The 22,990-nt window shown below is 36.8% G+C and overlaps 1 protein-coding gene across 6 annotated transcripts in view; it reads right to left on the bottom strand.

The window, feature by feature from the left end:
- COL14A1 (collagen type XIV alpha 1 chain) overlaps nt 1-22,990 on the bottom strand; it is a 267,412-nt gene that overhangs the window by 185,113 nt on the left and 59,309 nt on the right. For all 6 annotated transcript variants that reach the window (XM_073794695.1, XM_019932069.3, XM_019932070.3 and 3 more), the window contains one exon: nt 19,123-19,212. In XM_073794695.1, the coding sequence (XP_073650796.1) occupies nt 19,123-19,212 (90 nt within the window). The remainder of the gene's footprint in view (nt 1-19,122; nt 19,213-22,990) is intronic.

Raw genomic sequence — 22,990 nt, 5'->3', positions numbered from 1 at the left:
AACATCATTTTACATTTGCAAAGAGCTCAGTGGTTCTAAAAGGATTTTTCAATACATTGGCATATTCTGATTCTTACAACATTCTTGTGGGGAGCCACGATTGTCCTCAATTTTCAGAAAATGAAATTGAGGTTCACAGAGACAAGTGAACAGTTCAGGCAGAGCCAGGACTGGGCACCAGGTCTTGTAAAGGTTTGGTTGCCTCTTCCATCATACCATGCTACTAGCACCATAGAAGGCATCCTCACCCATAATGCAACATGGGTGGCCACTAGATATCTGTCATATTAATGTTACAAGCTGTCCATCTATCAGAAGGGGAGGGCGTCCCTGGTGGCACAGTGGTTAAGAATCCGCCTGCCAATGCAGGGGACACGGGTTTGAGCCCCAGTCTGGGAAGATCCCACATGCTGTGGAGCAACTAAGCCCGTGAGCCACAACTACTGAGCCTGAACTCTAGAGCCCGCGAGCCACAACTACTGAGCCTGTGTGCCACAACTACTGAAGCCCGCACGCCTAGGGCCTGTGCTCCACAACATGGAGCCACCACACCTCAAACGAAGAGTAGCCCCCACTCTTTGAAACTAGAGAAAGCCCGCGCGCAGCAACAAAGACCCAACTCAGCCAAAAATAAATCAATTATTTATTTATTTTTTAAAAAGGAAGGGGAGCAGGGGGTTCATTTCAGTCGTGTTCAGAGTCGACATTAATCAGAGGGCGCTTAGTGTCCGTTTAGCCCAGTCTTGCTGGAGACGTACATTTTAAAGCATCCCTGACAGACGACTATCCTACCCAGCACTCCCCATCACCCTCTTCCCTTATTCTGTCTTATTTTTCTTTGTAGAGCTTCTTACTTCCTAGAAATATACTATATAGTGTGATGCTTAATTTTATATGTCAACTTGATTGGTCCATGGGGTTCGTGGACATTTGATCAAATATTATTCTTTGTTTGGGAGGGTGTTTCTGGATGAGATGAACATATGAATCCACAGACTGAGGAAAGCAGATTGCCTTCTCTAATGTAGTTAGTCCTCATTCAATTGATTGAAGACCCGAATAGAACAAAAAGGGAACTGCTCCTGCCTGACTGCCTTGATTGGAACATCGGACTCAAAACTGACACACTGGCTCTTCTTGTGTCTCGAGCCGGCCAGTTCTCAGATGGGAACTTACCCCATCGGCCCTCCTGGGTCTCCAGCTTGCTGACTGCAGGTCTTGGGACTTCTTAGCCCCCATAATCATGTGAGCCAATTCCTTATAATAAATCTTTTTCTATATTTATATATATCCTATTGGTTCTGCTTCTCTGGAGAACCCTAACACATATAGTTATTTATTTATTGACTGCAGCAGATACTTTTCATTGCTTCCTTTTTTTTAACAATAAAAAGATCTCCCATTTAGTGACTGCTTTCATCAGATGCTTTGCATATGTCTTTTCCATTTAAGCCTGATATTAATCCTATAAGACAGGTGTCCTTTTCACTCCATTGAAAAAGAAAGGTTAAGTAACTAGAACCTTTCTTTTTCAATGGAGTGAAAAAGACACCTACCTTATAGGATTAATAACTTGCCCATCATGACACAGTAAGCAGGTAGAAAAGCTGGAATTCAAATCCAGGACTGACTCCAAAGCCTGAACCATTTAGCTATTGTGCTATTCAACTCCTATGACAGAAGAGAAGAAAAGTATTTGAAAGGAAGGAAGCGAGAAAGGAAGGGAAGAAAGGATGGGGAAAGAAGAAGAGGGAGGAAGGGAGAGAAAGAAAGAAGGGAAGGAAGGAAGAAGGAGGGAGGGAATGAAGAAAGGAAGGAAGGAAGAGAGGGAGGGAGGAAGAAAGGAAAGATTGCTAAGCCTTGTCATTAAAGAAAGCATGAAATCAAAGACATACTTGTCTTATATCTTGGGGTGAATAACACCATGACAACTTGGAGGCACATGAAGCCCAATCCCTGAACCATAGTCAAAGAGCTCTGCATCTTAAAAGTAACTGACAATCCTGTAAACATGACATTCATTACATTTCTCCTCTGCTCATAAACTGTAAGAGACTGGGAGAAGACATGACAGCTGTCTTCAAATATTTAAAGGGCTGCCATACAGAAGGGGGATTAGGAGTGCTCTGTATGCCCACAAGGAGACAGATTTCAACTCAACCCAAGAAAGAACTTTCGAACAGTCAAGATTTCCAGAGACCGCTGCCTTGAGAAATAGTGAGAGCTCTGTCGATGAAAGCAGATGCTCGTCAACATTTGAGGATGTGGCTGAAGAGCCTCAACCTCTCAACTGGTCGAACTACATGGATCTCAAAGTTACCTTCCGACTCCAAATGTTAAGATTATTTCTTCCCTCCCCCACCTACCAAATTGAGCCTGAACTATTCACTGGGTTCTTCAAAGCTCTCCATAATTCAACTCCACTTCACCTGTCCATATTGATTTCTCACTTCATTCCAGTACAATTACTTTTCTTTCCCCCAACAACATTCTCAACTCTGAGACCTTTGACTCAATTTTTATCCTCTCTGCCCCCCACCATTTCTTCCTATCTAGCCTCTCCATACTCTACCTACCACAACGCCAGATGCCGAAAACAGGTTTTATTTCCTTTGAAAATATACAGTCCTTTTAAAATACTTGTAGAGAAAGTGTGTCCTAAAATTTTATTTGTACAATGACCTGGTTATTATTTCCTAACTTTCATAAGTTCATGCTGACCCAAGAGAGGCTATTTTGCCTGACCACCTCTATTTAGACACAAAGCTTATTCAGGAGCTGGTTTATTACATTCACATGTACTCTCAGCTCTGTATATAATATTATGTGATTTGGCTTTATGTTTACTTTAGTTGTTCATGGTGAGTTTCTGAAAACATGCAATAACTCAATCATCCCTGTTACTCCAATTCATCAATAACAAACAGAACCTGACATTTTGAAGTTTCTCAGGCTGAAACACCTGCTTTATTTGATACCGTCAGCCCTGCAGGTATAGAAACAAGATGTTTAATAAAAAATTCTCAGACAAGAAGGAAGGTATCAATCAGATGAGCCCAAGCATTGCTACTGGAAACAGCCTCTGCCAACATCTATAAACAGTGCTCATAGCTGTAAAATATCTGACTTAACAGAAAGATATATTACAAGCTCTTTTCAAAATGAGAACATGTGCTACAGCCTGAGGGAGCCAGAGCACCCTAATCAGCTGCTCCTTTAACCCCGTCCTGTCTGAGCGGGGAACAGATGCTCTCAGGCAACCTACACACAGAGGCGGGGCAAAATCCAAAGCTGAACCCCAGCAGCTGTGCGAACAAAGAAGAGAAAGGGAAATCTCTCCCAGCAGCCTCAGGAGCAGCAGATTAAATCTCCACAATCAACTTGACGTACCCTGCATCTGTGGAATACCTGAATAGACAACGAATCATCCCAAATTGAGGAGGTGGACTTTGGGAGCAACTGTAGACTTGGAGTTTGATGTCTGCATCTAATTTGCTCCTGGTTTTATGTTGGTCTTAGTTTAGTATTTAGAGTTTACTATCATTGGTAGATTTGTTTATTGATTTGGTGGCTCTCTTGCTATTTTTTTACATATATATACATATATTTTCCTTTTTCACTTTTGTGAGTGTGTATGTGTATGTTTCTTTGTGTGATTTTGTCTGTACACCTTTGCTTTTACCATGTGACCTAGGATTCTGTCTGTCCATTTGTTATTTTTCTTTCTGTTGTTTTTTGTAGTACAGTTTTTAGCATTTAGCATTGGTGGATTTGTTTATTGCTTTGGTTGCTCTCTTCTTTCTTTCTTTCTTTTATTTAAATTAATTTTTAGTTATTTTATTTTTAATAACATATATTTTATTTTAATAACTTTATTTTAATTAACTTTATTTTATTTTAATAACTTTAGCTATTTTTTTTTTCCTCCTGTTTATTCTGAGCCGTGTGGATGACAGGGTCTTGATGCTCTGCCAGGGGTCAGGCCTGCGGCTCGAAGGTGGGAGAGCTGAGTTCAGGACATTGGACCACCAGAGACTTCCCGGCCCGTTGTAATATCAAATGGTGAAAACTCTCCCACAGATCTCAACCTCAATGCTAAGACCCAGCTCCACTCAATGACCAGCAAGCTACAGTGCTGGACAACCCACGCCAAACAGCTAACAAGACAGGAATACAACAACACTCATTGGCAGAGAGGTTGCCTAAAATCTTAATAAGTTCACAGACACCCCAAAACACACCACTGAACACAGTCCTGCCCACCAGAAACACAAGATCCAGCCTCATCCACCAGAACACAGGCACCAGTCCCCTCCACCAGGAAGCCTACACAACCCACTGAACCAACCTTAGCCACTGGGGGCAGACACCAAAAACAACGAGAACTATGAACTTGCAGTCTGTGAAAAGGAGACCCCAAACACAGAACGTTAAGCAAAATGAGAACACAGAGAAAAACAAAGCAGATTAAGCAGCAAGATGAAAACCCACCAGACCAAACAAATGAAGAGGAAATAGGGAGTCTACCTGAAAAAGAATTCTGAGTAATGAGAGTAAAGATGAGCCAAAATCTTGGAAATAGAATGGAGAACATACAAGAAACACTTAACAAGGTCCTAGAAGAAGTAAAGAGCAAATAAATAATGATGAACGACATAATAAATGAAATTAAAAATTCTCTAGAAGGAATCAACAGCACAATAATTGAAGCAGAAGAATGGATAAGTGACCTTGAAGATAAAATAGTGGAAATAGCTACCACAGAGCAGAGTAAAGAAAAATGAATGAAAACCTCTGGGACAACATTAAATGCACCAACATTCGAATTATAGGGGACACAGAAGAAGAAGAGAAAAAAAAAGGGACTGAGAAAATAACTATTTGAAGACTTCCCTAATATGAGTAAGGAAAGAGTCAGTCAAGTTCAGGAAGCTCAGAGATTCCCATACAGGATAAATCCAAGGAGAAACACACCAAGACACATATTAACCAAACTATGAAAACTTAAATACAAAGAAAGAATATTAAAAGCAGCAAGGGAAAAGCAACAAATAACATAAAAGGGAATCCCCATAAGGTTAACAGCTAATTTCTCAGCAGAAACTCAGCAAGCCAGAAGGGAGTGGCAGGAGATATTTAAAGTGATGAAAGGGAAAAACCTACAACTACTATGACTCTACCCAGCAAGGATCTCATTCAGATTCAACAGAGAAATTAAAACCTCTACAGACAAGGAAAAGCTAAGAGAATTCAGCACCACCAAACCAGCTATACAACAAATGCTAAAGGAACTCCTATAGGCAGGAAACACAAGAGAAGGAAAAAACCTATAATAGCAAACCCAAAACAATTAAGAAAATGGTAATAGGAACATACATATCAATAACTACCTTAAATGTAAATGGATTAAATGTTCCAAACAAAAGACACAGACTGGCTGAATGGTTACAAAAACAAGACATATATGTATGCTGTCTACAAGAGACCCACTTCTGACCTAGGGACACATACAGACTGAAAGTGAGGGGATGGAAAAAGATATTCCATGCAAATGGCAATCAAAAGAATGCTGGAGTAGCAATTCTCATATCAGACAAAATAGAGTTTAAAATAAGACTATTACAAGAGACAAAGAAGGACACTACATAATGATCAAGGGATCAATCAAAGAAGATATAACAATTGTAAATATTTATGCACCCAACAGAGGAGTACCTCAATACATAAGGCAAATGCTAACAGCCATAAAAGGGGAAATTGACAGCAACACAATACTAGGGGACTTTAACACCCCACTTTCACCAATGGACCGATCATCCAAAATGAATATAAATAAGGAAACATAAGCTTTAAATGACATATTAAACAAGATGGACTTAACTGATATTTATAGGACATTCCATCCAAAAACAACAGAATACACTTTCTTCTCAAGTGCTCATGGAACATTCTCCAGGATAGATCATATCTTGAGTTGCAAATCAAGCCGTGGTAAATTTAAGAAAATTGAAATCATATCAAGTATCTTTTCCAAGCACAATGCTATGAGACTAGATATTAATTACAGGAAAAAATCTGTACAAAATACAAACACATGGAGGCTAAACAATACACTACTAAATAACCAAGAGATCACTGAAGAAATCAAAGAAGAAATCAAAAAATACCTAGAAACAAAATGACAATAAAAACACGACAACCCAAAACCTATGGGATGCAGCAAAAGCAGTTCTAAGACGGAAGTTTATAGCAATACAATCCTACCTCAAGTAACAAGAAACATCTCAAATAAACAACCTAACCGTACACCTAAAGCAATTAGAGAAAGAAGAACAAAAAACCCCCGAAGTTAGCAGAAGGAAAGAAAACATAAATATCAGATCAGAAATAAAGGAAAAAGAAATGAAGGAAATGATAGCAAAGATCAATAAAACTAAAATCAGGTTCTTTGAGAAGATAAACAAAATTGATAAACCATTAGCCAGATTCATCAAGAAAAAAAAGGAAAAGACTCAAATCAACAGAATTACAAATGAAAAAGGAGAAGTAACAACTGACATAGAAATACAAAGGATCATGAGAGATTTCTACAAGCAAATCTATGCCAATAAAATGGACAACCTGGAAGAAATGGACAAATTCTTACAAAAGCACAACCTTTCAAGACTGAACCAGGAAGAAACAGCAAATATAAACAGACCAATCACAAGCACTGAAATTGAAACTGTGATTAAAAATCTTCCAACAAACAAGAGCCCAGGACCAGATGGCTTCACAGGCGAATTCTATCAAACATTTAGAGAAGACCTAAAACCTATCCTTCCCAATCTCTTCCAAAATATAGCAGAGGGAGGAACACTCCCTAACTCATTCTATGAGGCCACCATCACCTTGATACCAAAACCAGACAAAGTTGTCACAAAAAAAGAAAACTACAGGCCAATATCACTGATGACATAGCTGCAAAAATCCTCAACAAAATACTTGCAAACAGAATCCAACAGCACATTAAAAGGACCATACACCATGATCAAGTGGGGTTTACCCCAGGAATGAAAGGTTTCTTCAATATACACAAATCAATCAATGTGATAAACTATATTAACAAATTGAAGGAGAAAAACAATATGATCATCTCAATAGACGCAGTAAAAGCTTTCAACAAAATTCAACACCCATTTATGATAAAAACCCTCCAGAAAGTGGGCATAGAGGGAAGTTATAACAACATAATACAGGCCATATATGACAAACAACATTGTTCTCAATGGTGAAAAACTGAAACCATTTCCACTAAGATCAGGAACAAGACAAGGTTGCCCACTCTCACCACTATTATTCAACATAGTCTTGGAAGTTTTAGCCTCAGCAATCAGAGAAGAAAAAGAAATAAAAGGAATCCAAATTGGAAAAGAAGAAGTAAAGCTGTCACTGTTTGCAGATGACATGATACTCTACATAAAGTATCCTAATAATGCTACCAGAAAACTACTAGAGCTAATCAATGAATTTGGTAGAGTAGCAGGATACAAAAGTAATGCACAGAAATCTCTTGCATTCCTATACACTAATGATGAAAAATCTGAAAGAGAAATTAAGGAAACATTCCCATTTACCACTGCAACACAAAGAATGAAATATCTAGGAATAAACCTACCTAAGGAGACAAAAGACCTGTATGCAGAAAACTATAAGACACTGATGAAAGAAATTAAAGACAATACAAACACATTGAGAGATATACCATGTTCTTGCATTGGAAGAATCAATATTGTGAAAATGAGTATACTACCCAAAGCAACCTACAGATTCCATGCAATCCCTACCAAATCACCAATGGCATTTTTCACAGAACTAGAAAAAAAATTTCACAATTTGTATGGAAACACAAAAGACCCCAAATATTCAAAGCAATCTTGAGGAAGAAAAACAGAGCTGGAGGAATCAGGCTCCCTGACTTCAGACTATACTACAAAGCTACAGTAATCAAGACTGTATGGTACTGCCACAAAACCAGAAATATAGATCAGTGGAACAGGATAGAAAGCCCAGAGATAAACCCAGGTGCATATGGTCACCTTATCTTTTATAAAGGAGGCAAGAATATACAATGGAGAAAAGACAGCCTCTTCAATAAGTGGTACTGGGACAACTGGACAGCTACATGTAAAAGAATGAAATTAGAACACTCCCTAACATCACACACAAAAATAAACTCAAAATGGATTAAAGGCCTAAATATAAGGCCAGAAACTATAAAACTCTTAGAGGAAAACATAGGCAGGACACTCTATGACATAAATCACAGCAATATCCTTTTTGACCCACCTCCTACAGAAATGGAAATAAGAATAAAAATAAACAAATGGGACCTAATGAAACTTAAAAGCTTTTGCACAGCAAAGGAAACCATAAACAAGACAAAAAGACAACCCTCGGAATGGGAGAAAATATTTGCAGATGAAGCAAGCGACAAAGGATTAATCTCCAAAATATACAAGCAGCTCATGCAGCTCAATATCAAAAAAACAAACAACCCAATCCAAAAATGGTCAGAAGACCTAAATAGACATTTCTCCAAAGAAGACATAGAGATGGCCAACAAACACATGAAAAGCTGCTCAACATCACTAATCATTAGAGAAATCCAAATCAAAACTACAATGAGGTATCACCTCACACCAGTTAGAATGGCCATCATCAAAAAATCTACAAACAATAAATGCTGGAGAGGGTAGTGGAGAAAAGGGAACCCTCTTGCACTGTTGATGGGAATGTAAATTGATACAGCTACTATGGAGAACAGTATGGAGGTTCCTCAAAAAACTAAAAATAGAACTACCATACGACCCAGCAATCCCACTACTGGGCATATACCCTGAGAAAGCCATAATTCAAAAAGAGTCATGTACCACCTTGTTCACTGAAGCACTATTTACAATAGCCAGGACATGGAAGCAACCTAAGTGTCCATCCAGAGATGAATGGATAAAGAAGATGTGGCACATATACACAATGGAATATTACTCAGCCATAAAAAGAAATGAAATTGAGTTATTTGTAGTGAGGTGGACGGTGTAGAGCCTGTCATACAGAGTGGAGTAAGTCAGAAAGAGAAAAACAAATACCGTACGCTTAAACATATATATGGAATCAAAAAATAAATGTTTCTGAAGAACCTAGGGGCAGGACAGGAATGAAGACACAGACGTAGAGAATGGACTGGGGACATGTGAGGACACGGGGAGGGGGAAGGGTAAGCTGGGACGAAGTGAGAGAGTGGCATGGACATAGATACACTATCAAATGTAAAATAGATAGCTAGTGGGAAGCAGCTGCATAGCACAGGGAGATCAGCTCGGTGCTTTGTGTGAACTAGAGGGGTGGGATAGGGAGCGTGGGAGGGAGACACAAGAGGGAGGAAATATGGGGATATGTGTATACGTATAGCTGATTCACTTTGTTATACAGCAGAAACTAACACACCATTGTAAAGCAATTATACTCCAATAAAGATGTTAAAAAAAACCATATAGGCTTATAAAACTTAAAATATATGTAAATAAAATTAATAAAATGATAACTTCAGATATCTCTGAAAAAAATAAAAAAACTAAAAAGAGGACATTTGAAAACTTACTTAAGGCAGAGCTATCTTTTTTTATAGCACTGGAAAATTCATGGGTTAAGAATGATAAAATTTGTTGGAGGCCAACAGAAGAGGTGTCAAAAATCCTTTAAAAATGTCTTATCAAGAGTGGTCAGGGGTAGTGGAAAGTCAGAGTAAACAGGCGGTCTCCTGCTAGGAGAATCTCAGCCCCTTGCCCTCAGGGAAACCTTATAATTTTATGCACAGGTATCATGTACTTTGCAGGTGTTCAATGATTATTTTCTGAATGACTGATTCTGTTTCATGTTTTTTTGAGTTCCTGAAAACATGAATTTTAATGCTTTACATCACAGCAAAAACTGAAATCTGCTTTCTTATAATAAAAATATTCTTTTCATGAAAACAGTCTTTCTTAATCTTCTCTAAGGGAATGTGAACCTCTCTCCTTGAGTCTAAAACAAGCCAAATCCAAATATTCAACAAATAGTTATTGACAATGTAAGACACTCTGCTGCATTCGGTAGGCTAATATTTTCTCTTTGAAAAGAAGACACTAGAAAAAAGGAAATAGAAAAAGGGATGCAAACTGACATTCATTCCATACCTGTTATGTTCCAGGTATGTCACAAACCTGATAGCATTTAATCTTCCCAAACCTGCATACTCGTTATGGCTATTATGCTCATTTTGCCAATGAAGAAACTGGAGCTTAGAGAGGTTTCTACGCCTTAGGTTGCCGAGGTAGGTAGGAAGCAAGGGAAGATTTCATTCCAAGGGATGTATGACCACAAAACCTGTGTGCTATATACTGAGCCACACTGACCTCAAGAAGTAACAAGGAAATTGAGGGAGAAAAAGGAAAGTTCAATAGGGGAAGAAAAAAGAATATTCTAACAAAAATGTTACTGTTTATCCTCTTGAACCTTGGACTGAAAAGCCACTCATATGATCTGATTTCTCCTCTGAGCATGGCTACTCAGACTCAGACCTACCATATGGCTAATGCCATGGGCTTGACAGACCACCTGTGCAGTTGCTCTATGCTTCTAAGAAATGTTATGGAATGATTGGAGAGCAGAAGTGAAGAGAAACAGGGCCAAAATTACATCACCACTTCTGTTGGATCAGGGTTTCTCAACCTTTTTTAATAAATTAATAACTTGAATTAACATTACTTATTTAAAACAGTGGTTTCACTTAATATGCCAAAGAATTGAAGAACAGACAACTACCCATAGCTAGATCTCCATCACTTAGAAATGGCTTCTACAAGTCTTTTTATTCCCCCTTCATCCTGTTTTGTCTGTTAAATCTTATCTTTTACTTTGGTGTTTTACAGTTTCACCAACACGATTCTGGGTGTGGCTAATTTTTCATTTGCACTCTTCAGAACACTTTATGTTCTATTCAGTCCCTTTTTAAATCTTACCTACTCTTGTTTTCATGGTCTCTCATCCTTCTCTTGTTTTGACTATTTCTATGACTTCAATAATATTGTTGTTTATTTTATAGTATTTATGTAATCATTTCATAATTGGAAATCATGGGATTCTGAGACCACCATATTTGTGTCTCATGACTTATACTCATGGTTTTACTTTTGTGTTTCAAAATTTTGGATTATTAACTCTTTCTGGCATTGCTTTATCTGTGGTTAATCTTTAGAATTAGGGCTGAGCATGTGTGCCTCAAAGGTGATTTTGTGTTTTCTTCTGCCAGGGACCCTACTTATACCAGCTTTGAGCAAGTTTAAAATTAATTTCTTGAATATTAGGACCCCAGAACATGTAAAGAGTATAAATGTGAATGCCTAATCTGTATGTGGTACAGGCCCATGGTTATAAATTCTCAAGGAGACATTTTTCCACTCAAGACACAGGCACAGACAGAGGGGCTTCCAAAAATTCTCCTTATGCTTATGAGCAGAGATTTTCTAGTTCACCCTAGTGTTGCTGGTACACTATGTCAAATGTCTAGGTAATGATAATAATTATTATTATGAGAATAATGAGGAAGAGAAGAGGAGAATGAAATAGACAGAGAAGATGATGAAGAAAAAAAAAGAGGAGGGAGAGGACCACTTAACGGAGCATACTCCATGGGCCAGGCATCCTTCTAGATCCTTTAATGCATGAATTCCACCCACAATCTAACCCCAAAGTCCAGTTTATGACCAGACTCAGTCCCTTCCCCCTTGTGTCCAAAAGTCAAGATCTAGCCAGAATTAACCTACAAAACCCACCCACTCACCTGTGCTTTAGCCAATATTCTGACTGCTGCATCACCAGAATTAAAATTTTCTCCAGTCCCACCCTGGTCAAACTAAGCTCACAGTGTTGGGTTCAGCAAATTTAAGGTCCAGAATAACTAGTGGAAAAAGCAGTAAACTTTCAAATTGATCTCTTAACTGCAAGCCAAGAACTATAAAAGTATTATAGGAAGTAAGCAATCCCAGTAAGTGAAAGTACACCTGGAGAATAATCATGTGCCCTGGCTATGCTCAACCATAACTCCGTATAATTCAAACCTGACTCTTCCTCAAGAGAAGGCAGTGGGTAAACACGTTGAGTCCCTGCTAGACTATGTAAGTTTCATGAGGGTAGATAGAATCCTGCCTACCATGATCACCAATTAATTCTCAGTGCCTAACTCAGTGTTCAGCACTGGAGGGTAATCACCAAATCTCTTCTATGCATTTATTGTTAAATCACTAACACAAAAGTTTGGTCTTTGATGATAGTAATTCATGCAAACTATACATTCTAATATTAATAAAAAATAACTATGTAGCACTGACTATGTTCTAGACACTATATGTATTAACTCATTTAATGTTAATTGGGAGAATTCGTGTTTCAAGTAGGGAAAAAAAAACAAATGTGAGAGTATGAGAAGTAGGATCCTTTGAAGGCATATATATGAGAGTACATCCTATTGGAAATACCAAAATGGACAGCTGGCCTTAGAAAAGCAGTGAACTACTCAGTTCAGTGAGTAATTCTGTTCCAACATATTCAAAAGTTTTAAACATTCTAAAGCAAGGATTGGCAAACTTCTTCTGAAAAGGGCAAAACAGAAAATATTTCAGTCTTTGTAGGCCATCTGATCTCTGTTGTATCTGCTCAACTCTGATATTGTGGGAAAGCAGCTATAAATGGTATATAAAGGAATAAGCATAGCTGTGTTCCAATAAAACCCATTTACCCACTTAAGAAAACAGAGGACTGGATTGGCCCATGGGCCATAGTTTGCCAACCCTTGGAAAGAGTAACTTAAGCTCATCTTATTTTTCCCTCCTAAAAATCAGAGCATTGGGACCCTCCCCTTACCTTCTCCCTGCAGAGAAAAATAATTCATTTAAAAAAACGCAAAGAGGGTCAGAGATCTTAATTTAAAAATCATTAAGAGGAAAAAACAAGGAAACCCTATGCTACTTTTTCTTTCTATCTCATTATCTTTTTCAATCAAGTCCTGTATTCTTGTGCAAAACACCAAAAATAACTGGAGAAAGCTGTTTGGACAACACAGAAGAAATAGCATTTGCTGCAGATGTGCCAGTATTATGCTCCAAGGCCAATACCACTTTTGTCTGGGAGTTGGATTTGGATTATTGAAGAAATACGTACAGTAGATGGCAAACCAGGAACCAACTGCACAGCAACTTCTGTTAACGATCTTAGCTCTTTACATCTAAACTAAAATTCTAAAATATGTGAACTATGTCCAACTGTATCTGAGCCACTATCAATGTAGACTCTTATACCAAAAGACTGTAGATTGCAGGGAAAACAAAGATCAGGGTTCAGTGTGAATCATGGAAGTATCACATCTTGAAAGAAGGGCTATGGAAAGAAGTACATCAAGTGAATCGGTTTGCAGGGCAGAAATAGAGACACAGATGTAGAGAACAAACGTATGGACACCAAGGGGGGAAAGTAGTGGGGTGGTGGTGGTGGTGGTGGTGGGATGAACTGGGAGATTGGGATTGACATATATACACCAATATGTATAAAATGGATAACTAATAAGAACCTGCAGTATAAAAAATAAATAAAATAAAATTTAAAAATTCAAAAAAAAAAAGGAGTACATCAAGGCTTGGGTGGGGAAGACCTTTTTAAAATCTCCAGTGGGCCCCATTAACCCTCCCCTTCACTCTCCTGGAGCCCTAATTCTGGCCTGAATTCTCACCATTGTTTATAACTTACTTCTTAAGACTATTCGCTCATATCACCAGTGCCCTCAGAATCCTCTGACCCTTCATATACCTCATGGGAACCCTCACCTAAAAGAGAAAGCCATCTTTTATCTACAAAATTCCTGAAGGTTTTTGCCCTAACCCAGGTCTTCATCACTGCAATAAATATGTTGAAACAGCCCCTAGTGAAAGTGGCTCAGGAAAGGCCTCTCCAGAAACATGTGTTCAGTGCGTAAAGCAAATGAACTGCTGAATGAAAGGTCCTTCTGCAGATGTCTGTGAGGATTTATCAGAACACATATTAATGTTACTCTCACTTTTCACTGTTCATTTCCCTGTGTTCAATTCACTTCACTCAAACCTATGTTTCAGAAGAGCAAGAGGAAGGTGCATCAGGGAAAAGGAGAACTGAGGACATTTTAGGAATATCTAGTTATAGCTAAATTCTGGCATCAAACTCTAATCCGCGGATGGAAGATAGGTTTCACCTTGAGCGCCATTCTTCAAGCACTGCCTGGAAGAACACTAAGACAAAACTCAGCCGAGAACTCGCACGTAAAATCCTCCAAAAATATTTAGAAATTAAAAAAAAAAGCACACAGGGAAAGTAAATCAGAAATTAATGAGTTTGGTTATTTAAAGGTGGTGAGGAAAGCTGGGTGGAAGAAATAGGAGAAGTCATACTTCTTTTGAGTATTACCCTTTTGTATACTTTTTTACTTTTGGAACCACATTCATGTTTTCTGTACTCACAAATTAACCTGACTGTATTAAAAATGACTAACAAAACCACAGGGAAGAGGGAAGAAAAGAACTAACCCAAGATCCTTTTGAACACAGATATTTTAATATATACCCCACACTAAAGGCAAATATCGAATTCTAATCAACAGACTTTTTGCTAAGTGTTTAATTAGCAAGTTTGAAACTATTTCTATGATTGAGCATATAAGTAGGTGCATTTAAGATATCGGGAGCCATGTTACCCAACTCTTTTGAAGAGAGAGTTGTAAATATGGAAAATGAAATGCTAGAATAAACCCTGTGGTATGGATAGATGATAGATACAAGGCACAATAAGATAGAGGATAGAAAGATAGATAAATAGATAATAGACTCTGTGTGTGTGTGTGTGTGTGTGTGTGTGTGTGTGTGTGTGTGTATTCTCAGATAAATGGGCCTAGAAACAATGACAACCCAGAAGCATAAACACATCTAGTAACCACATTTTGGTATCTAAATACCATTCTCCATGAAAAAAACCCAACTCCTTGAAGAAGTGGTTGATTTCAGGACAGGGCACAAAAACTACAAGAGGAGCCTGGAATGCAAGGTTTGTGCCAGAAAGTAAGGAAGAGCTTCAAGAATGATGGGGATATATTAAAAGGGCATAGGAGACACCTTGAAATAGCTCCCACTGAGCAGTTCTGGAAGAATTTGAGCATCAAAATACATGATAGTAATGGATTATAATCCATCACATGAAATAAAAATTCATAATAAATAAATAAATAAATATGGGAGAAGGGAAAGATCTCCCTTACAGTAGAACGCCACCTAATAAATGTAGAATGAACAATGAAGTTAGGAAAATTATCATTTCAGAAACATTATAGTAGTAGCTGACTCAGGCAAGAATCATCAATGGATGTTAAAATAAGTGGGTAAAATGAAACAATATTTACATAGTGTCATATGAATTTGTAACATTGACAAGCTTGAGCATCCCCAAACAAGAAATTAACATAAAATGGTTCCAATTTGGTAGCAACCAAGGGGCACCTCTCTGGAAGTGCTCACTCCTAAACTATGCTGTGAAGAATTCCCACAAAAGAGCTCACAAATCAAAGTGACATGTCAAACAAGAAAACAAGCACCATGAATGAAAACCAGTAAAGAAAAGAAAAGAAAAATTTACCCCTAAAATACTTTAGATAATATAATTATTGGGTTCAGGATATAAAATAAACATGATTAAGACAGCAGAATAATTTTTTAAAAAACACTAAAATGGAACAATGTACCAGATAAATTTCTAGCAAAATTTTCAAAAAATCAAATATAATTTCTAGAAATGAAAGATTTACTCATTAAAAAGGACAGGCTAAAAAGCAGATTAGAAAGAGATAAAAAGGTAATTAGTATACTAATAGAAAAATAAAGGAAATTACCCAAAATGTCATTGATAATATCAAAGAGGTAGAAAATGCTAAAGTTAAGAGACATAGATCATCAAAAAAGACTATCTATGATAAATATAATTTGAATACAGAGAGAGAAAGAGGGAAGAGAGAAAGAAATAGGTAACTGAGAAAAGGAATATTTGAAGAACTAAAGGTTGAGAATCAGTGAAAGTTATAAATCCTGATTCTAGGAGCACAAAGAGATCTATAACAAGACTTATTGTAGTGGAACAACAGAACACCAAAGAAAAAGAACAGAAAACCTGAAAAACATCTGGAGAGAAAAGAGAGACTGCCTGAAAAGGAGTAACATTTAGACTGTCAACAGACTTGTCCTAAACAAGAGCCAAAAGAGAGTGAAATATCTTCTAAATGATTAGAGACAACAACTTTCAATCTGGTACCCAGCTAGTCCTTCAAAACTGAGGGTGGGCTGCAGATATTTTTGTGTGAATAAAGTTAAGTTTACCACCACAGATTTTCTCTAAAGGAAACTGAACACATGCAGAAAATCTGAGATGCAAGATGGAATAATGAGCAAAGAAATTTATAAACATGGGAAGTTCTGGACAAACAATGACTGTTAAAATTATAATTATTATAAATATTACACCTTCATGAGGCAAAAACGTTAAAATTAATGTATTTGTTATGAATTAAGTAAAATATAGAGGGTAGATAATTGAAGTTAAAGTACTATAAAATTTTGTATTGGTTGGGAAATGGTAAATATACTGATGAGTTTTAGAGTTTGGTTTTGTAAGCACACTAAAAATTTAATTATAATCATACAAAAAACACAAAAGAATTAAATACCTGCTAGTTCAGTAGAGGGGAAAATGTATTTAAAAAAAAGAAAAGTGATCAATTTTAAGTAAATAAGGCATACAAGGGGAAAATGTAGCATAATAGGAAGCATAAAATTAATGGCAAATCCAAAATGTAAGTGGACTACAGACACCAATTAAAATACAGAGATTGTAAGAGATGATTTTTTAAAATCCAACTAAATGCTCTTTAAAGATTTACTCACCTTGAACCTGAGAACACAAATAGGGTGAAACTTAAAGGGCAGAGAATCAATATGTTATGTGACTATTAAACAAAATAGTGTCTAAGTCAAATATTGAATTACTAAGAATAAGGAAAATTTTTACAAAATAAAAAGAATTATTCACTAGGACAATATAACAACTCTTAGTTTACATGAACTTAGCCTCTAATTAAAGCAAAACTACCAGAGTTACAAAGAGAAATGGACAAATCTCCCAGACACAGAGATTAAAATTTTTCTCAAGAACACATGCGATGGTTAAAAAAAAATTGACCACATTTAAACAATAAGTCTGAACAAATTTTTTAAAAAATTGGTACCACAATGCAATTGTTAGACACCAACAACAAATACATATCTTTTAAAAAATCTCTGTATGTTTAGAAATTAAATAATATATTTCTAAATAACTTGTGGATCAAAATAGAAAGCCTAGTAGAAATTAGAAATTATATAGCATGAACTACATAAAAATAAAACTACATATCAAAATCTATGTGATACAGCTAAGCCAATACTTGGATATTTGTAGCCTTAAAAAATGCATATAATAGAAAAGGAGAAATACTGAAAATTAATGAGATAAGCATTCAATTCAGGAAGTTAGAAAAAGAAATCATAATAAGGAAAGAATATTATATATAAAAACATATAAAATAATAAGATACCATAGACAAGATGAACAAGGTTGAAGATATGCACACATTATAATTGAATAATTCAATATCTAGGTGTATATGCTAGAGAAATTCTATCACATGTACAGAAGGCAACATAAATAAGAATAGTTAGAGCAATTTTTTTTATAGCAATTTTATAATAGCAAAATACTGGGAACATCAGAGTAGAAGAGTTAAATATATTGGGTTATATTTATCCAGTGGAATTCTACACAACAAAGATGAATAAATTGCCTCACATAAGTCAACATGGATAATTCAAAAAATCTAATATTTTGTGAAAAAAAGCAAGTTGCAAAGTATACATAGATTTTGATTAAATGTATACAAAATTTAAGATATGAATTCATAATTAAAATATGGTTTCAGGATTCATATATTTATGTAGTTAAATGATAAAGACACATATTGGAATGATAAACACTGAATTCAAATACTGGCAGCCTCTTAGAAGGGGAGGAAAAGGAATATTCGGGGATATATAGGGAGTTCCTACTGTGCTGTTTATATTTATCTTCTTAACTGGATAAAGTTGCTTATTACTTATTTTTATACTTTTATATACCTGATATATTTAACAATAAATCATAATAATATAGTTAATATAAATATAAAATTATAAATTATTAGAAGAAATAGGAAAACTTTGAAACTGAGAATTTCAAATATTGGAAAGGGTGTACGTTTTAAGAATAAATTATTGAAAAAATTGTGTCAGTTTGGTAGACTATCAAAATTGTAAAATTTGCATATCCTTTAACCCTGCAATTTCATTTTTAGAAGTATGTAGTTTTTGCAATGTGTTCGTAAAGTTTTAAAATTAAACAGCGAGATGAAGAAGGAAGGAGATGAAGAAGGAAGAAAGGTTGGTAGGTCACAAGACTATGGGGGGCCTTGAAAGTCTTGACAAGGATCTGGCCTCCATCCTAAGAGCAGTGGAAAGCCACTGAAGGAAGGGGTTTTAAGATGTGCGGGGGTCGGAGGGGTGGTACATGGAGCGTAGAGTCAGATTTGTTTTGCAAAGATCACTCTAACTTCTGGGCAGAGAACAAATTGAGATCTTGCTAAATAATAATGCACACCAGGAAAGAAACGGGAGCTTAGCGGAGTACTGGCAATAGACATGGAAAGAAATGAACAGATTCTGTCAGTATTTCAATAGAAAATAAACTCACTAGAACTTAGTGACGTAATAAATATGGAAAAGTAAGGGAGAGGAAGTGTTGACAGTTACTGTGTGTGAGGATGGAAGGAGGGAATGAGGTGGGCTGAGGGAGATTTTCGTATTAGATCTGTACTCCTCTGATGGGACCAAAGGCCAAGGATGTATGTATTGCCTGTGTTCTTAAGACAACTCAATCCCCCAAATAAGCAAATAGTAAAAAAAAAAATCTGACCTTCTTCTGGTACAGATGGTTTATTCTCATTTCCTTTGTCCAAAACCTTGACTCTGGGTTTTGGTTCCTTTCTTTTTTCTAAATCTTTAACTGGAAAAAAAGTAAAAATACAGCAACATGTTAGGTTAAAGTCTAAAAGAAAATATTCAATGAATTTTTACTAAAACCCTTGCAAGTATTGAAAGTTTTAAGTAGAAATTAGCTCCATGGTAGAATCTCATTTCAGAAGATTGGAGCTGCTATTTTTTTCAATGTTGTCATGGGAATGTGTGGAAATCACAGAATTACGTTGGTAGAGTATTCACTATGGGCAGATGTATCAAATAAATTTAACCCTTCATAATTGTTATAAAATCAAAAGATTAGCCCCATTTCAGACATGAGGGAATGAAGGACCAACAGGCTAAGGAGCTAAGACTTATCTCATAAAACCAGAAAGTGTTGGCACAGGATTCAAGCCACGTCTTCAGATTTCTGGAAGGCCTGTGAGCTGGCCCCTGTTCTAGAAATATCTTAGCCATGAATATACTCATTTGGAGTTGGTCTATCTGCAATAGAAGATAGGGAACTCCATAATAATTTCCTTTCAAACTTAAAAAAAATGTTTCCCTACTAATAAATAGTAGTATTTCTTCGTTACTTTCCTTATGAAATATTCATGGACCCAGAATGACCCTCGGTCCTTTAATACATTCATTCCTATGTACTCCAATAGCTTTACTTTTCACTCCACAGCAGCTTCCCTGCTATTGCTTGGCACCTGAAGTTGTCCTGAGTCATCGCTAAATGGCAGTGGTATCTGCACAAATAAAATACCCTGTGGAAAGGAGGAAGTGATCCCATGGCAAAATATTTCATTTAATTATTGCATTCACTTCATGGAAATCTGCAAACTTATTGGAGGGTTGGCTCTGTAGGGTAAGCAATGATTTCCCTTGAACCATCCTTCTTGCCTTCTTAGGGTATTATTCCATGAATCCTGTCTTTATCATCTCCTCCTCCTCTTCCTCTTCTTTTTACTGGCTTCCACCCCTTTGCTAAAAGGGTTTCAGACTTGCCATCTGCCAAGGCCGGGTTGCTCTAGTTCTATGATTCCTTTATAGAAACCTTCCTTGGCTTTCTGGTACTTAGAGATTAAATTCCATGATTAAAAATAATAATAAATACAAGATGCCTTAATCCTGCTATTTCCACTGATCTTCTCATTTTCTAAATCCATTTTTAGACGACTTCTTCTGATTTCTTTATAAGGCGTGGACACTTTGGAACACCTCTTCCTTTAAATTCTTTTCTTTCTCAGTTTTTAAAAATGCATTATCCTGGGTGTTCTCATATTCCTCTGACCCCTCCTTTACATTCTCATTCTTTGGATCATTTTTCTGCTTCCATTCCTGAAACACAGTCATAAACTACATTTCCCTTGCATCCCTGTACACCCCGCGTACAATTTTATCATCCCACAGTTTTAATTCTCACCCTTCCGTGGATAATTTCCAAATCTATATGTTCAACCCCACCCACACATAGACCACGGCCTCAAATTGCTTTCATTCTGTGAAAGAAAATAAGTCTGCAACTTTAGTGTGAGGAAAGTTGTACTAAAAGTAGAAATAGATCTGGGAAAGAATAATTGCAGAGGTGGAGACTCTGAGAAACTTCACCAGGAAGGTGCCATTTGGGCCAAACTTTAAAAAATGAGCAAGATTTTGCAGGCAGAGATTAGCAAAATATATTTCCAAAGGGAAAAATAGTGGCCAAAAGTAAAGTTTGCCAAAATACGGCCAAAATCCATTCTACAGATGAACAAGAAAAAAAAAAAACAGTCACTTTGAATTGGGCCACTAGGTCACATACAAGATGTAACACGTGTCACGCCAAGCTTCTGTCCTCCTCACGCAGGAGGCAAAATCAATTAGAAAACAGACTGTCAAGAGTAAAGTGGTATTAATGGTATTAATGGTATTATGGTATTAATCATAACAACAAAAGCAACCATGCCCCTACTGTGTGCTGACGTGAGTTAATCCACACAATAATAGGCACAAACCATCACCCCACTTGCCCATGAGGAAACTGAGGCTAGAAGTTAAGTTGCTTGGACAAATACACACACCAGATTTGGAATCATAACAGTTCAGACATGCCTTTCTGTCTTCAAAATCCAAAGATTGCTCCTTATGTTTCCCTATGTAGAAGACGGACTTATGAAAAATTCAAATCCCTACACTAACTGCAAACCTATATCCACAGGATTTGTCTAGATCATTATTTTCCTGGATCCAAGAATGAAAGGTTTCCAGGGAGGGGAGAACAGGCTTTAGTTCCATCTCACAGGGAGCAAAAACATAACTGAAATGCAAAATGGAAAAGGAAACCATCCAAACAAAGTTATTTTAATTTCATTCTTATAAATTGTTATTTGGGAAGAACTAAGACCTCTAACCTGCCAATAAAAATAACATAGCTAAAAAATATATATGCGTCCATATAATTTATCTAACAAGTTGGACTGTTTCACTAAGATTATGTCAGCAGAGCTAAGCAAACTGAAAACAAATGCATTTCCTTTTAAATGTTTTGAGTAAATAGCTGTTGGCAAAGTTTTAAGGCTACCTGTGATTCTTATGCTGCTAGTCAGTGGAATATTTGCAATAATCAATCGCACAAAAGCTTAAGACTAAAGTGAAATGAATTGTTTCTCCTTGTCCTTTTTACTGCTTCTCACAAACTTTAAGGAAAGTTATTTCCCTTACTCATGTAGGAATGTCAGAGGCCAGAAACTGAAGCACAGTGCCAATAAAATGAGACAGAAGGCTGATTTATATTGAAAATAACATAAAACCCTTTCCCAGAGCTTCCAGACACTGTGAATCTCAAAAGAATGTAACATTTAAAACATCTGTATGTCCTGCTGACAGGTGGATTCACCAAATGTTTTTTTTTTGAGAAGTTTCAAGAGGTAGCGGGTTAACAAAGTTTTTCTTTTTAATTTAAGAAAAATCACAAAATGTGTCTCGTAAAACATAACCTAGAAGAGAAAGATAAAAAGGAAGGGAGGGGACACGGGTTCGTGCCCTGGTCTGGGAAGATCCCACATGCCGCGGAGCGGATGGGCCCGTGAGCCATGGCCCCTGAGCCTGCGCGTCCGGAGCCTGTGCTCGGCAACGGGAGAGGCCACAACAGTGAGAGGCCCGCGTACCGCAAAAAAAAAAAAAAAAAAAAAAAAAAAAGGAAGGGAGGGACAGAAAAATCCAGATAGAACATTGCTGTATATAGAGTTCTAGAACCCACAGCCTCCCCGATTTGTGGATTAACCCTTTAAAAAGCTACTGTTATTTGAAATGATGTGTAGGATTCACTTCAAAATAATATGAGAGAGGGGAGTATGGGGGTATAAATGAAACAAGAGTGACCAAGAATGGTTAATTGTTGAAGCAACTGATGAATATTTAGGGGTTTATTTTATGAATCTGCTGATTTTTTAAGTTATGTTTAAAATTGTCCTTAATAATGAGTTGGGTTTTTTAAAGAGTCTACCTTAACAATGAAGTAACACAGAAAGTTAACCAGGACAGACCTCTTCTGTTTGTATTCCTGATACACAAAACTCTGCCCTCCAATTAGATAAGTCATCTCCAGGAAGAGAGAGTTGCTGTAGTCTCTGGTCACTAGAATATAAGGTCCATGGGGGCAGGGATTTGTCATGTTCCCAGGGCTTAGAACAGGGCCTCACACTTAGTAGCCATGCAATATACACTTGTTAAGTGGAAAAAAAAAAAAAGAATGAGTAAATGAATGAATATTTCCTGAAAGCCAAAAGAATCAGGGTCTTTGTGGACAACTTTTAAATTCAACATAAGGAAAAGCT

This window comes from Tursiops truncatus, chromosome 17 (genome assembly GCF_011762595.2).
Source record: "Tursiops truncatus isolate mTurTru1 chromosome 17, mTurTru1.mat.Y, whole genome shotgun sequence".
Taxonomy (NCBI): Eukaryota; Metazoa; Chordata; class Mammalia; order Artiodactyla; family Delphinidae; genus Tursiops; species Tursiops truncatus.
This window is presented reverse-complemented; position numbering and strand designations above follow the sequence as displayed.